The sequence below is a fragment of the Bos taurus genome, chromosome 15 (genome assembly GCF_002263795.3).
Source record: "Bos taurus isolate L1 Dominette 01449 registration number 42190680 breed Hereford chromosome 15, ARS-UCD2.0, whole genome shotgun sequence".
In the NCBI taxonomy this organism is placed as follows: Eukaryota; Metazoa; Chordata; class Mammalia; order Artiodactyla; family Bovidae; genus Bos; species Bos taurus.
The window spans coordinates 23,745,774-23,762,876 of NC_037342.1; the positions used below are offsets into that span (position 1 = coordinate 23,745,774).

At 47.2% G+C, this 17,103-nt stretch overlaps 1 protein-coding gene across 24 annotated transcripts in view; it reads left to right on the top strand.

Moving 5' to 3' along the window:
• NCAM1 (neural cell adhesion molecule 1) overlaps positions 1 to 17,103 on the top strand; it is a 362,241-nt gene that overhangs the window by 273,353 nt on the left and 71,785 nt on the right. For all 24 annotated transcript variants that reach the window (NM_174399.1, XM_059874560.1, XM_010812341.4 and 21 more), the window contains 3 exon segments: positions 12,916 to 12,990; positions 14,667 to 14,885; positions 16,897 to 17,040. In NM_174399.1, coding sequence (NP_776824.1) covers positions 12,916 to 12,990; positions 14,667 to 14,885; positions 16,897 to 17,040 — 438 coding nt within the window.

Genomic DNA, 17,103 nt, shown 5'->3' on the forward strand with positions numbered 1-17,103 from the left:
CCATGATACTCAACAAATGACCTCTTAAGGAGAGTGAGTGCTTTGAGAGAATACTGGCTGAGTAGTTACATGAATAATCCAACTCAGATGCACACCCTACCGAGGAGCAAAGAGCCAGTCACAACTTAAATATCAGCAAAGAAAAATTCTAATACTCACATTTTAATAAAGGATGATATGGCTCACCCTGAATCCAAATTGGGGGAATCAGGAGTGACCCGTAGATGGAATGTCCAACTCACAGCCTCTTCCTGATGCCTGTTGGCGGCTGAGCTCTGGTGGCTGCCTGTTGGCATGGATGCCAGGACCATTGCTGGTCAGGAGGGGGCTAGAAGGCTTCAGTATAGGGAAGGCAGGGCTGCAGCAGGGAGAGGACTGTGGCCCGGTGGGCTCTGAATTCAAGCAGCCTCTGAGCCCATGTTCAGAATCAGTATTTCCCCAAGGAAATCGTGTTTTTCTACTTGCACAGTGTCTCCCAGTTCATCCAGCACAAGAGCAACCCCTTTCTCACGAAAGTTGATTTTCATTAAAGCAGATTTTATATAACACATACTTAAGATCAAGGGCCATGGAGCTTTATCTGCCTGGGCTTCACGTCCCAGCTCTACCTCTTACTAGCTTTGTGACCTTGGGCCATTAGTTAATCTTTCAGTTCTTAAGTTTCTTCATCTGTCAAGTAGGATAATAACCTACTTCATCTGTCCAGTAGGATAATAACCCTAAGTACCCATCTCATCGGGTTGTTATGAGGATTACATGAACTCATTGAAGTGCTCTGAACAGGGACTGACTCAAAATAATCACTGTCTATATAAACTATATATCTTGGTTTGAGAATGTGAAATTTTCACTTGACAGAAACTAAATTTAACAGTTTTTTGCACTGGTTGTTTGGGAGATTGTGAGCCTTTGTATCTTCAATAGCCCAGATGTGCTTAAAGCTATGATCACATAAGGACATTTTTGAAAGACATGGACAGGATTTGAAATTTTCAGGATGAAGTTGCAGGCTAGCATTCTCTAAATTTCTATTTTCTCAGTGTAAAGAATATAATATCTGCAAACAACAGCTGGACAAATATTGGAAGATATAATTCCAACTTCTTGCCATGTTGGCAAAAGCTGTTGGGAGAGAGAGAGGGACCATCCGCCTTGTATCATTACCTTTTTATAGCTGGAAGAAGAGAAGTTGGATGAGTCATTTTATCAAGGCAAGTTTTTGAAAGAGCAGACCTAAGGAAGCATTGTCAGGGGCATCCTGGAAGCTATCAGATCACATGCAGCAATTTACCAAGAAGGTCTGGGTCATCAGCTTCTTTATGTTGTTATGTTATAGATTTCATGTTGTTTACCTGGAGAAGCTTAGCTGAGTTCCAAGCATCTAATTGTGTCCTTGCCCTACGTTTCAGGGCAAGGAGCGGGTAGTTCAACTTCAGGCAAGGTGCTGGCCTGAAGTCAGTCTGCCCAAAAAAGGAAATGGCAGGAAAGATTGTCTGAAAAGGAAGCAGAGAACTGGAGCTTCAGTTAAAAAGTGGGCTGGTGTTGGCAACACTAGATATTTTAATGGGCTTCGGGCAGGACAGGTAGGCCACCAGCCGTTTGTCCAGCTTTCCCAGCTGCACTTAATAAGGCCAGTCTGGGGCTTCCCGGGTGGCACAGTGGTGAAGAATCTGCCTACCAGTGCAGGAGATTCAGGAATCATGGGTTCAATTCCTGGGTCAAGAAGCTTCCCTGGAGTAGAAAATGGTAACGCACTCCAGTATTCTTGTCTGGAAAATGCCATGGACAAAGAAGTCTGGAAGCCTACAATCCATGAGGTTGCAAAGAGTCAGACACAATTGAGCACAAGCACACAACTCCCAGGGATAGACTCTTTTTTAAAATTTATTTTTATTTTTGGCTGCTGTGGGTCTCCGTTACTGCGTGCGGGCTTTCTCTAGTTGCGGGCAGCAGGGGCTCCTCTCTAGTTGTGGTTTGCAGGCTTCTCATTGCAGTGGCTTCTCTTGTTTCAGAGCATGGGTTCTGGGGTGCATGGGCTGACTAGTAATGACCCACAGGCTTCGGTGCCCTGAGGCATGTGGAATCTTCCCAGACCGGGGATGGAACCTGTGTCCCCTGCAGGTGGATTCTTAACCACTGGACCACCAGGGAAGTCCTAAGTGATGACTCTCGCTCTTTAGGGACAAGGGTGAGACCAGGGCAAACCAAGCAAGGGAAAACAGTTGGTAAAAGAGCTGCTGAGGACACAAAGCAAGTGAGACACAGAGACAAGAAGAGGCGTCAGGTCAGCAGTCAGTATGTGGGCACAACCCCGTGGCCCCTGAACTTTGCTGTAGGGACCCTGGACTTCTGCCCCTTTTCCATCTATAAAATGAAGGGGTTGGAGAGTCTATGTCAGGTCCCCCCGGCTCGAACCCTCTCTGTTACTAAATGGTTCTACAACCCTGGCCATGAACTAATCCAGTGGAGTAGAAGGCAGAGGTCAGGTATAGCTCGTCCACATTTTCCGCCTCTCGGCACACACTCCTGCCGTCACGTGGCAGGTGCTTCCCAGGGTGGGCACTGTGAAACACGTGTACCTTCCCCTCTTGTGGACTATAGGAGACAGTATTAATGCCCACCTGGCAAATATTTCACTCCTGGCCTGGAATCTAGCCCTTTTGAGGCTCTCTGGGGCTGCTTCTGACTTTTTGCTACTTTGGGGAAAAAAATTAAGTAACTTTTTCAGTGTATCTCCTTCCTTTATGATCCCCTGTTAAAACAAGCAAACCAACAAAACTCCTTTCATCAGGGTTTGGCTGGCTTCTTTCCTGTGTCTGATCGTGGGTATGGTGTGGAATTTCTTTGGGCTGTGCTCCTGATTAATATCCCTTTGAGTCATTTCTTCTGACTCCTGTTAGATGCTCCAGAATGCTCCCAGTAGGAATTGTGTACTTTCTTGGAGGTAGAGGTTGGCTATGGAGTGACAGCCTGGGGAATAGCATGAATCTATCCCTTCTGAGCAGATTAAACCAATGCATAGATCTTCTTGCCCTTTAACCAGAACACGAGGACACCATGTGATGTGATATGAATCAAGTTTTCTAGCGTCTAGGTAGTTCATAGGGGTAGCAACCATGGTTTGAAACCACTGACTTAGTTCTATAAAACAAAACCATCCAGTCAGACCCGGTGGAATGCTAATTTGACCCAGGGAACTTAGGCCAAGAAAGCTGAAGCCCTTATCTACCTTGGCTCTGTGTTCTGAGTTGAAGCCAGCCCCAGGGAACAGAGCCAGGACCCAGTTGTTCCTGGTTCCCAGCAACTCACATAATTTATTTTGCTAAGAAATAGAGTTGGTTTCTGTTGTTTGGCTACTAGAATTTCATAGGATAGATTATTTGGGGTAATAGGATATCAGATTAATCATCTAAACCTCACTTGTATAGTGATGTGAAATACTTTCTCCTCCCTAGTATAATTTTATAATATCAACTCTATTGGGCTTCCTGGTGGCCCAGTGGTAAAGAACCCGCCTGCCAATGAAGGAGACACAGGTTCAGTACCTGGGTCTGAAAGATCACTTGAAGAAGAAAATGGCAACCCACTCCAGTATTCTTGCCTGGAAAATGCCATAGACAGAGGAGCCTGGAGGGCTAAGTCCATGGGGTTGCAAAGAGTCGGTCATGACGTAGCGACTGAGCCTCCACACGCGCATCAACTGTATTATCATATTACATAGAAAGCTTAAGAATTCTACAGTTATATTCCCCTTTCTCACACCTCCCCCCATCACTCTGGAAGAGTCCTGAGGTTTGAGGAGATTAAGGAGAATTTTCATCAGGAATTCTCATTGCATCACTTTTGTAAGGAAACATTGTCCAGTTTTGGTGCCTTTATTAAAGTGATAGGCATGGGAAACCCACTTGGTATATGAGCGAAGTTGTTTGGTTTAGAAAGATCTGTATCTTACTTGCAACTTGTCTATATGGTTTGTCTTCGTACAGAAGTTCTGGTTTCTCCATTCAAAAGGCATTAAGGCATTAAACCACAGAGCCACCACCACCACCACCACCACCAAGAGCCTTCTTCTCTTCCTCCTCCAGTCTTGAGTTCTGTTCTCGCAAGTCTGCTGAGTGCTGGTATTGCCAGCCAGGGAAGACCACAGCTTTCATGAGGGCCTCCTTCACCCTCTAGGCTGGCTGACATACTGGGAGAAGCCAGGGACCCAGGGTCCTGTGGGGACTGCACACAGAGGGTTTCCCAAGGGTTTGGTTATAAACTTATCTCAGTTGGCTTAGAAACCCCAGGTAGATTATTTCTGGGTGTTTTGATGTAAATGGAAGCTACACAGAATTCTCAGCATTTACATAGATGGGACCCTAACTAGGACTGGCAGCCCTGAGTATGACTCCTGTTTGGTTGCTGCTGTGAACCCACTGTAGACAGCAAGGATGCTTCCAGTGGCAATCAGAATATGGCCTGCCATTATGATGCTAGTATACAGAAAGTGAAAGTGAAGTCGCTGAGTCATGTCCAACTCTTTGTGACCCCATGGACTGTAGTCTACCAGGCTTTTCCATCCATGGGATTTTCCAGGCAAGAGTACTGGGTGGATTGCCATTTCCTTCTCCAGGGGATCTTCCCGACCCAGGGATCGAACTCGGGTCTCCCGCAGTGTAGGCAGACGCTTTACACTCTGAGCCACCAGGGAAGCCCAGTATACAGAACCAGAAGCCAAAATGTGTAAGAACGTTGGAACGTATTTTATAGTTCCTTTAAACTGACATATAACTCTTGGTTTGATGTTTAAAAGTAAAACAGTCTACCTCTTTTTCTTCTACTCAGCTGCTGTCAACAGGAGCTCAAGCCAGAATTGTGAGACTCACATGTCAAGGATGTGACATGCGAGTCCTTTGTCATCCTTAACTGTTTATTTGTTTTTCTCTCCCAAAATGAGATAAATTTACCTATGTCCAGCTGCTGCTTCCAGCAACAGCAATCTGACAAGTTGAATTATTCTATTCATACACACACACACTGTCTTATCTAGTGGATCTTGTAGGTATGATACATACACATAGATAAAAATATAGGAGCTTCCCTGGTGGTCCAGTGGTTAAGAATCTGCCTTGCAATGCAAGGGACACCAGTTCGATCCCGGGTCCGAGAAGATCCCACGTGCTGCGAAGCAGCTAAGCCCGTGCACCACAACTACTGAGCCAGCACTGCAGAGCCCATGAGCTGCAACTCCTGAAGCCCACACACCTAAAGCCTGTGCTCCCCAGCGAGAGAGGACACTGAAATGAGAAGCCCCCGCGTGACAATGAAGAACAGCCCTCACTGGCTGCAACGGGATAAATCTCACACACACAGACACACACACATCCCTGAATAGACTTTGGACAGTTTAATGCAGTAGTCTACAAGAGGTTCCTGCTATCTCATTCTCATTACTAACATTACAGGGCATTCTGTTTAGGGGGGGTGTGTGTATGTATATGTGTGTGTGTATGATGTCAAAGTACTGTCATATACGTGCTGTCATTTAAAACACAACCAGCACGGCCTGACCTTGTGTTTGGAACTTTACATACCTTTCTAAATCATCTCAATATCCCCATGAGATCAACCAAGTTGTTATGGCCATTTACAAATATGGAGAACAGGTTCTGAGATTCTCTTGAGAATTCAGGATTCCTACGTATCAGAGTTGGAATTTGGACCGCAGCCTCTCTGACTCCATATCCTGACTTCCTAACCACGACTCTTTCCTGACTGTTTAATTCTCATGACAGTCCAACAACACAAATTCAGTTTTATCATCATCCCTATTTTACAGATGAGAAAACTGAGGGGCCTACATTGTAGGCCTACATTGTAATGTAGGCTAATGTGCCTACATTATTGGTTTTCTGGCTTTGATTGGATTCAGTCATCTTTTATACCAGTGAAGTTCTGACAGGCAAGATAAATATTTTAAAGTAATGTAGAGCATGGAATCGGTCCACGTGACCACCACATGGCTCATTCGGAAGGTTACTTTATCTAAAACCATAAAAGTAAACATAACTTTTTGCAAAAATAGTAATCAAAACAATTTCCTTGGAAAGGGTTATTGATAGAGGCATATTAATAATACACAACAAATATTAAATGTGTATTAGGTGCCAGAGACTATTCTACATGTATTAATTCATTTTATCTTTCCAACAGCCCTCTGATAAGGGTTCTGTTAGTCCCCATTTAACAGACAAGGAAACAGGCTCCAAGAGGTTAAATAACTTGGGCAGGCTTACACTGCTGAGTGCTGAGGGTTGGCCCAGAGTCCACAGCATTCCCCACTCTGCAGGATCGCTGTGTTAGTCTTCGTTTTGCATTCTTTGAGTTTCTTTGATTCATCTGTGAAGCCACCCTCTTATCTCCCCTCATGTACTTTGCTGACCCTGAGGCAGACTGTCTGGGCACACTGGGGATACCTTAGTTATTACGCTCCTATTCTGACGTCTGAATTTCCCACAGATCCATCAAATGAAAGACACTTTAGCATAGTTTGAAAAGCAAAAAAATAAGTCTCCTTTAGTGGTTAAGTACAGTTCTATTTAAGACTCATTTCTAGAACAATAGCTGACAAAATAAATGTAGAACTAGACTTTGATGCCTTTTTTCCCCCCAACAATCCTTAGCCTTTACTAAACAAGTTCTGGAAGATCTCTTTGTCGGATACACAGTCACTAATCAGATTCATCCTCCGTCATTCACCCAGCTCTTGACTGATGATGAGGGCATGCTCCTCAGGTGCTCCTCAGGTGTGCCTACCTTGGCCCTGGGCCTGCCGCAGCTCTGCAATTTGTCTTTCTCAGGAGCCAATGTCTTATAATCACTTAACAAGAAAATACTGTTGGTCAGTCATGGAGAGACCTGGGCTCACTTGCTGCTTTCAGCTCCTACTTCCTCAAGCACATAAGATTCTGAAAAGAACAATAAGATTGAACTGGTGTGAGAAGTCACTAACTCAGGTGAAATCTACGGACTCCGTTTTGAAATCAGAATTTTTTTTCCTGTTGTTTTGCTTAGAAGATCCCACCTCTTCTGATAAGTGCCTGAGCACATTTTAGAACTGAAATTTCAGTTCCCTTTTCTTTAGCATCTGAGACCTCATAGCTTGCTTCTGCGAGGGTGTTTGAAAATCACAGAACTCCTCTTTCAACCTGAGGCTGTTTGCTAAACAAGTTGTCATATCTTTCAGAACAAGACATCCATTTTTTAAAGACATTTAGGTAGAAAACACATTTTAAAACATATGCATGTCTCACAGGGTTATTTTATTTTCTAAATGATGTGGAGAAGGGACTCATTCCATTCTCACGAGAAGCTTTTTCTGTCTGTTCGCAAGGGATAGAACAGGGTGGGAGAAATGGCTGGGGCTTTGGATGCATTTGGCCTGGGTTTGAATCTTGATCCATCATTACCATTACTTAGGGCTCTGAGCCTCCACTTCCCCGTCTGTAAAAATGGGAATTTTAATGCTCTAGCTGGGTTTCCCAGGTGGCGCAGTGGTAAAGAATCCACCTGCCAATGCAGGAAACACAAGCAGTATAGGTTTGATCCCTGGGTTGGGAAGATTCCCCTGGAGAAGGAAATAGCAACCCACTCCAGTATTCTTGCCTGGAGAATCCCATGGACAGAGAAACGAGGCAGGCTACGGTCCATGGGGTCGCAAGGAGTTGAACACAACTTAGCGACTGAGCACACACACCGTGCTGGGGTTCTCTGTGAACAGAGAGGCCAGTTGTAATCAACCGGAGTAGACAGGATGACAACAACTTGATGATTTTTTCTAGCCCATAATTTAGAAAGAGCAAATGGCAACTGAATAGGTAATAATAATAATGAGGCCATTAGGAAGCCAACAAAAGAGTAATGATAGCTGTGAAGTGTAGGGAGAAAGGCTGGAGTCTTGAAATTAGATGACTTTTAATCTTGACTTGACTACTTACTAGCTGAGTTGCCCTGGGCAGGTTATTTCATTTGATTCTCTCTTTCGTAGAGTGAGGACAATCCTATTGGCCTTTTTATATCTCAGAACTGTCAGGAGTCTCAGGGGAAATAACAAAGTGTGTTTTGTAAACCAGAAAGTTTGAACCAGCTTCCTGAGGCCTTGGGGGTGGGGGGCAGGGCGGGGATGGGTTCTTTTTTTTTTTCCCCAATATATTTGTTTTAATTGAAAGATAATTGCTTTACAATACTGTGTTGGTTTCTGCCATACGTCAACATGAATTTGCCATAGGTATGCCTACGGAGAAGGCAATGGCAACCCACGCCAATACCCTTGCCTGGAAAATTCCATGGGCAGAGGAGCCTGGTGGGCTGCAGTCCATGGGGTCGCTAAGAGTCGGACACAACTTAGTGACTTCCGTTTCACTTTTCACTTTCATCCATTGGAGAAGGAAATGGCAAGCCACTCCAGTGTTCTTGCCTGGAGAATCCCAGGGACGGGGGAGCCTGGTGGACTGCCGTCTATATGGTCGCACAGAGTCGGACACGACTGAAGTGACTTAGCAGCAGCAGCAGCATGCCTATGTCCCCTCCCTCTTGGAACTCCCTCCCACCCCACCCAACCCCCCAGGTTGTCACAAATCCCCGGGTTGAGTTCCCAGAGTCGTACAGCAAATCCTTGCTGGCTGTCTGTCCCACGTGTGCTCGTGTGCGTGTTTGCAGGCTGCTCTCCCCATTCGCCCACCCTCTCCTGCCCCCACTGCCATGCCCGCAGGCCTAGTCTCTGTTTGCATCTCCAGTGCTGCCCTGCAGATAGGTTCATCGTACCATCTTTCTAAATCCTCTGTGTGTGTGTGTGTGTGAATATTTGTTTTCTTTCTGTGACTCACTTCACCCTGTGCAATAGGCTCTAGGCCATCTGCTTCATTAGAACTGACTCACATGCGCTCCTTTTGATAGCTGAGTAATATTCCATTGCATATATGTGCCACAGCTTCTTTGTCCATTCATCTGTCGGTGAACATCTAGGTTGTCCCCACGTCCTAGCTAGTGAAGATAGTGCTGTGATGGGCACATGTGTCTTTTTCAATTACGGTCTCCTTGGGGTATATGCCTAATAGTGGGGTTGTCGGGTTATACGGTAATTTTATTCCTAATTTTTTGAGGAATCTCCATACCGTCTTCCATAATGGGAGGACACTGACAACCTACCCCAGGGTCCCAGCCAGCCCAGCCACCTGTGTTTATAAGCGTGTATCTTTGGAGGCTTCTAAGACGACTAGATAACACACTGTGTTTCTGCAGAGCATGTTTCTGCAAAGCAAAAAATGAGATACTTTTTCTGGGAGAAATGTTTTCAGAGTTCCTCTAAAGGGTCTGAGTGAGGCCTGGTGAAGAAATTACAGTTATATTTGCAACTGGAGAAAGGTGAAAGTCAAGACAGGAATTTTTATTCAAAACAGTGAGAAGACAAATACTGTAAGAAAGGAAAGGGCCACAAGAAGCGGAGGAAAGGAGTTTGGGACTTGGAGCAGGATTTCCACTCGCCGTTATTAAACCTAATAATTCATGGTTTTGCATTTGGGGGAGAATAATCAGCCATTGTACTCCAGTGGAAAACATCCAAGCGTTGAGTTTCCAGAGAGTCTGGGCTTCCTCTGGCCTGGCTTTGACTGGTGTCTAGAAGGAGAAATCACTCTCTTCTCCATGTGTGCAAAAGGGCAGGCGTCTGAATGGATATCTCTTCTTTAAAAATGTCTGTGATGATAAATGTGTGCCTGGGATCTGGGGGAGCTGGGAATTCCTTGGTAATGCTCGTTTCTCATTTCTGTCCATGGCCCAGAGATAGATACCGGCCATATTCGAGGATGGAAACTCTTCAGCCTTGCCGTGTTCTCCTGCCCCTTGAGAGTCATGTTCTGTTTGAAAAGAGCTGAAAAAAATGAAGGCTGCTCTTTCACTTGGGATAAGAAAATCCTTCTCAACGCAATAAGGGCTCTGTGAGAGTAACAGGATCCATATGTTGAAGCTGGCTGCTAATACATAGCATATGGGCCAGTGCACTTTCCAAGCTAGAAATATGCCTCTCATTCTCCAAAGAATGCCCCAGTAAACTCCAGAAAGGACCATAACTTCAGCAACGGGTGGCTGAGGCTCAGCTTCTGGGCTTCATAGGCCTGTTGTTCTGTGGCGTATGAGCCACAGATAGGGATTTAAAAGGTCCAGGTGGCTTTAAGGTGGGTGGCACTGGCTTATAGCCCTCCCCTATAGGGCCCTGTGCTCCCCTAATGTACTGTGGACTTGGTCTCTTCTGTTAAGGGATGTGCATCTGATTCTTTATTAAACCGAGTGGAAACATTTTATCTTCTACTGGCAGAGACAGCATTATGTAATGGAAAGAACTCTTACCTGGGAGCCAGGTGGCCTGGACTCTGGGGCCATGCTGGCCCTCACTAGGTGTGACCTTAGGGAAGTCACTTTACCTCTCTTTTCTTTTTTTAATTAAAAAAAAAAAATTAGTTGTTTTTTTTTTATATTTTTTTTTTTGGCTACGTGGAGCCTTAGTTGCAGCATGCACGATCTTTCATTGTGGCACTCAGGGTCTCTAGCTGTGGCCTGAGGGCTTAGCTGGTCCGACACATTAGTTCCCTAGCCAGGGATCAAACCCATATCCCTTGCATTGCAACGCAGATTCTTAACCACTGGACCACCAGCAACGTCCCTACTGCTCTTTTCTGACCAGAAAATGAGGAGGTGCGACATGGTGATGGTTGGGACCCCTCCTGCTCAGGTCCATCCAGAATCCACCCAGAGGAGAGTGATGGAAGAAAGCAGCCACACCCGGGCACACCTGCCCACCCCACCCCGGTGCTGTGGCCCCCACATTATAATCCACTGTAGCGTGAAACAGGTCACCAGTCCAGGTTCGATGCATGAGACAGGGTGCTTGGGGCTGGTGCACTGGGATGACCCTGAGGGATGGGATGGGGAGGGAGGTGGGAGGGGGTTCAGGATGGGGAACTCATGTACACCCGTGGCTGATTCATGTCGATGTATGGCAAAAACCACTACAATATTATAAAGTAATTAGCCTCCAATTAAAATAAATTAATTTTTTAAAATTAAAAAAAATAATAATCCATTGTAGCGCTGCACACTACGGGCGAAATTCAGGAAAGGTAGGGAAAAGACCTTTCATTGCTCTCAGGAAGAATTCCATCCTGGGTCTCAAATGAGTAATCGGAAGCAAACCGACTGCTGAGAGACAGGCGGCCCCTCCATTCCTATCGTATTTCTTAGGAGCTGGCATTTGGAAGCCTCTGGATTCCTGCTTCATATTCTCAGAGTGGCGTGCTCAGCATCGTTGCCCAGCCCGTTCCTGATTTCTTGCTCCTCCCCATTCGGTTCCTGTCCCACCAAACCATCCCTTTCCCTGCAGCCTCTGCTGGGTTTTTCCGTGGGCTGCGTTGTCCATAGGATGGCAAGGAAGGCTGTGCCCCTGGTAGATATGTTGCCCCACACTCCTCTTTGCCCGCGCCAAGCAGGCCCTTTGATCCCTGTGTTTCGCTGAGTACAACCGTGGTTGCTTCATCAAATGAGCACAGACCGAGACCCACAATGGCTCTGCCTACAAGTCCGTCACCATGGCAACGAGTATTCCCTCGGCTCTACTGTGCAGAGAAAATGGCTGTTAAAAGGAAGGGCTTGCTGAGTCTCTATTACTCGGTCTGTTTTGTCCAGGCCCCTCCTTCATACCGGCTTGCAGGCGCTTCATGCATTCAACCAAATGTCCATTAGCCTTTAGCTTGCTGATTTACTTTACCTAAGAGGAGGAAAGGCAGAAAGAAGTTGGATCCCAATGAATAATAGCACTTCTCCTACCCTAAGAATACATTTTCATGAGCAATGCTTATCTGACTTAAGCAGATAATCGAGGAACCGGGTGAATACAGGAATCCATGAGATCCAGTGCGATGTGTTTTGTCTTAATGGGTGGAGGGGACTGATAGAGCATGCGTGTGTGCATAGCTAAGTTGCTTCAGTTGTGTCCACCTCTTTGCAACCCTGTGGATTACAGCCCACCAGGCTCCTCTTCCCATGGGAGTCTCCAGGCAAGAATACTGGAGTGGGTTTCGTGCCCTCCTCCAGGGGGATCTTCCTGACCCAGAGATTGAACCCGCATCTCTTATGTCTCCTGCACTGGCAGGCAGGCTTTTTACCACTAGCACCACCTGGGAACCGGATAGAACCTATGGGTATTCAAATCGAGTGTAGTGTAGTAGCCAAGGGATACAGGGGGACCACAGGGCAGAGACTCCAGCATTGCAGAAGAGTGACTGACAGATCAGGGTGACCATGTTTGATCGCTGTCTCCTCTGACGCAAAGAGATGGATTGGTCCTATAGTTGCGAAGTAGGTGAGCACTTGTTTGGCATCCCCTCCCCCAAAACCAGGTTGGATCTTCACGTCGAATCCTTTGTGGTGATTAGGCTCTACAGTGTGGGGAAGTGGCAGGAAGCCCTGTGCAGGGTTGTGAACAGCAGGCTTCCCTCTGAACACAGCCGTGGGGACCCTTCAGGTTGATGGTCCACGTGGAACTAGCTGGGCTGCTGATCCCATGAACGAAGTGCTGCTGTTTGGAAGCAGGACCCTAAGTCTTCTCAAGGGGTCAGGAACATTTAGGGCAGAGTTTACCCCAGGTCTCCTGGGCGGCCTGCACCGTCTGATAGAGGGCAGCAGTTGTACGTAAAATGACCTGGATCGTGTCCATTCCTGGCTGTGGCGTGAGGAACTGTGATATGTTCTCAAAACCCAAACAACCTCCTCTCTTCGCTCTTTCTGGAAGTGGGCGAGGAGACTCCATTTTTTAATGAAAGCTCTGGTTTCTGTCTCAAAACTGCAAACGCGTGTTTAAACTGGACTTTTTGTCTTTTTCAGTTTCTCTGCAAGTGGATATTGTTCCCAGCCAAGGGGAAATCAGCGTGGGAGAGTCCAAATTCTTCCTGTGCCAAGGCAAGTACCCCCGTCACCCTGCATCTCCGGAAACCCACCCTGCAGGGCAGAGGTCACAGCTGTGTCTGCTGGGCTGATGGTGTGCCTGGAATCTCAGTTCACCCTGTGACAGGGTCACTGGGTGACCTGAGAGCCAGGGAAGTACTCAGATCGTCTCCCTTCCCCAAACCAAGTTTGCCCCAGTACAGTGAAACGTGCCCTGTGGACGTCTGCCTGGTGATGGAGGAGATCGAGGGATTTCCTTGGGAAAGTCAGCACAGCCCCCAGACCGCTGCTCTGGGTGCCTCCAGAGTTCTGTGAATGGCACTGGAGAGCGGGGCTGCTTTAGAACAAATGCTTCAGTGGGTCAGTGTCTGGATTATTAGACTCTCCCAGAGGAGGAAAATACAGGAAGTCCTAAAACGTGCCTGAAAGAAAGCTGAGTGCCAGCATCTCTTCCGTGGTGAGGCCAGCTGTCCTGGGCTTTCCAGCTCTCCAGTCAATTCCAATATTCTGTCCCATTGCCCGCACCAGAGTTCAGAATTTGTCGAACCTGGTGTCCTTGTCTTTTGTGTAGAAAACATGCCCCATTTCCACAGCTCAGCTAATTATCAGGAAATGTCCTGCGGAGGAAAGGCTTCCTGTGAGGTTCTGGAGTCTGTATGTGACATGCCTGGGATTTGGAACATTAAAGGACCAGCTCTTTCCAGAGCTGAGCTAGGTGTAAGCTGACATCCAGCATGCCGCTTTCGGCAGGGAGGGGTTTGAAATGCTGTCAAGATTTGCACAGGATGAGGCGGCTCGTGGCCGCTGGATGTCTTCCCTCCAGCTTTGCCTTCATTACAGCCATTGCAACAAGCCGGAGATGCAGCCGTGGAGCCCACAGAGCATCATGCAAAGAGCGATATTTGTTGAAAACATGATGGGCCCTGAAAGGAAGGCTGCTCCATTTCTACACTAAGCATCTGTGCTGGGCAGTGGGGTGGGGGTGCGGGCAGGGGGAGGGCGCTGGGCACAGAGGACACTGTGCAAGAACCATCCAGGATCCCAGAGCCCTTGTTATGGCTCAGTGTCTGGACAGCTCAGCAGCAGCAGTGTCCTAGCCTTTGAGCTGCCTGGGGAAGGGATGATGGGCGATTCTGGCTACCTTCTTTGAAGCATTTCAGCAGATGTGTTGCCTGTCTGAGGCCGTGGGGGGTGCTGAAACGCCAGTTTGTGCAGGCAGATGGTGGAGCAAAAGTCGTTGGAATTTATACTCAGAGACTAGCCGGCATCTCATCTTCTATACAGGAGACGTCATCTAAGCCCTCAAAAACAAGCTGATGAGTTGAGTAACCAACTAGCGCTTGAGCTCAGATCCTGGATACGAACTGCCTTTGCCCCCCATTCTGCGAGGCTATAAGCTACCAGTTCAGTGCCTGCACACAGTAGATCCTCAGCAAATACCTCTTCCCTCACTAGGGATAGGCCCACTATGAGAAACATCAGCACCAGTGTTCGTTGAGTTCTTTCCAAATATTAATACACAGCAAGTAAATGCAGAAGTGACCAACATGAATGGTCACACACAGGTGCATGCACACCTCCCACCTCAGTAGAGTTCTTCCTCAGTAGGTCTTATCAACCACCTACTGTTTCCTGGAGGTGTCTTTGTCTTTTCAGCATCAGTGGTTTGAAAATTATCTCTCCCTCTCTAGTGGCCGGAGATGCCAAAGATAAAGACATCTCCTGGTTCTCGCCCAACGGAGAGAAGCTCACCCCAAACCAGCAGCGGATCTCGGTGGTATGGAACGATGACTCCTCCTCCACCCTCACCATCTACAACGCCAACATCGATGATGCCGGCATCTACAAGTGTGTGGTCACTGCGGAGGATGGCACCGAGTCAGAGGCCACGGTCAACGTGAAGATCTTCCGTAAGACCCCCTTCCTTCTCCTTCTGTTTTCCCTGACCGCTCCTTTGGCCGGGAAGACAACATGGGTAGCAAAGAGTGGGGTGGAATAGAGGGCTTGACCGGGCCTCTTTTCTACTTTTCTCTAGGTCTTTTCTGCATCAAGATAAGAGCTCCAATGTGGGTTCTTTTGCTTGTTTTTGGTGGGTTTTTTTTTTTGGGGGGGGGGGCCTACTGGTTTCAAACTAAATTTATTATTCCATGAGGTACTATATACAAACATTTTCCATGTGGTGCTAGTGGTAAGGAACCTGCCTGCCAGTGCAGGAGATGTAAGAGACTTGGGTCTGATTCCTGGGTCAGGAAGATTCCCTGGCATGGCAACCCACTCCAGTATTCTTGCCTAGAGAATCCCATGGACAGAGGAGCCCCATGGGCTACAGTTCACAGAATCACAGAGAGTCAGACACGACTGAAGCGACTTAGCACACGCGCACACACTCTATACAAATAAGATTCTTATCAGGGAGTTCCGTAGTGGTCCAGTGATTAAGAATCCACCTGCCAATGCAGGGCATGTGGGTTCGTACCCTGGTAGGGGAAGATGCCGCATGCTGCAGAGCAACTTAGCCTATGAGCCACAGCGCTGAAGCCTGCACACCCGAAAACCTGTTGAGTTCAGTTCAGTTCAGTCGCTCAGTCATGTCCGACTCTGCAACCCCATGAGCTGCAGCACGCCAGGCCTCCCTGTCCAACACCAACTCCTAGAGCCCACCCAAATTCATGTCCATCGAGTTGGTGATGCCATCCAAATCTCATCCTCTGTCGTCCCCTTCTGCTCCTGCCCTCAATCTTACCCAGCATCAGGGTCTTTTCAAATGAGTCCTCTGCAACAAAAGAAGCCACCGCAATGAGAAGCCCATACACCGCAACTAGTGTGTAGCCCCCGCAGCAACAAAGACCCAGTGCAGCCAACAAGAAATAAATTAAAACTAAAGGAAAATTCTAAAAATATTTTATCAGTATGTTTTCTAAAAACTTGTTATATTTTAATGCCTTTTTAATATATGTAGGTTATATCAGGATTTGTATTTTTTAATTTATTTTTTATTGGCATACAGCTGCTTTATTTACACTATTGTGTTGGTTTCTGCTGTACAGCAAAGTGAATCAGCCATGTGTATACATATATCCTCCCTTCCATCCAGTGTGATTTTAAAGGATCCTTGGCCAACTCCAGACTCACAGCTGTGTTCATGCTGGTCACAGCGACCTCGCCCTGGCCTCGACTCTCTAAATTCACGTTATACCATTCCCAGAGGGTGTGTGTTCCCCTCGCCCTTCCCCGAGTGTTGACTGACCGTTTTACACCTCAGTGTACCCCCCGTATTTCACTCTTTCCTGCTGGCAGTGGAGTACAACGGCTCAGTGGGGTGGGAGGGGTTATTGTGTGAACACTCTGTGCCCCTCAGAGCAGGTGGTTCCCATCGCCACTGAAACCAGTGTAAAGGTGGCATCTCATTATCTTGCTATCATGCGTCTGTCCTGTGGGCCAGGGTCATGGTGGGTGACCGCTAATGGAACGGTATTGATTGCCACAGTATTTATTGCCATAAGCCTGCCTTTCCTGTTCTAGTCTTCAAAATTCTCTCTGCCATAGATAGGCTGGGGTTGGGGTGTCAGACAGACTAGGGGACAGAGAAAGGACTGATGGCTCCTACCAGTTCATTCTACCTGTGAGTTGTGTTCCATTAGCTCCATCCACATGGTAAAGACACCTGTCCCTCTGTAGACCCTTTTCTGCACAGAGTGATGAATTTAGCACTCTGAATAGACATTAATTGCCAAACATGGCTGAACGTATTCCTCTTCTTGTGCCATCTGCTTTGCCTGCATGTTTGGCCAAGTGATGAGTGGACCCTGTTGGGTACCGCTGCTTATATGGACTCGAATCCAAGTGGTAAGGCACCAGTGAAAAGGGATTTTTGTGGGAGAACCACTGTTTTCCCTCACTCTCCTCTTGCCCGTTTTTCAGAGAAGCTCATGTTCAAGAACGCGCCAACCCCACAGGAGTTCAGGGAGGGAGAAGATGCCGTGATCGTGTGTGATGTGGTCAGCTCCCTCCCCCCAACCATCATCTGGAAGCACAAAGGCCGAGATGTCATCCTGAAAAAAGATGGTGAGACCGGGCAGCCGCCCCTTCCCCAGCCTGCCGAGCCCCTTAGCATTTCCACCTCCACCA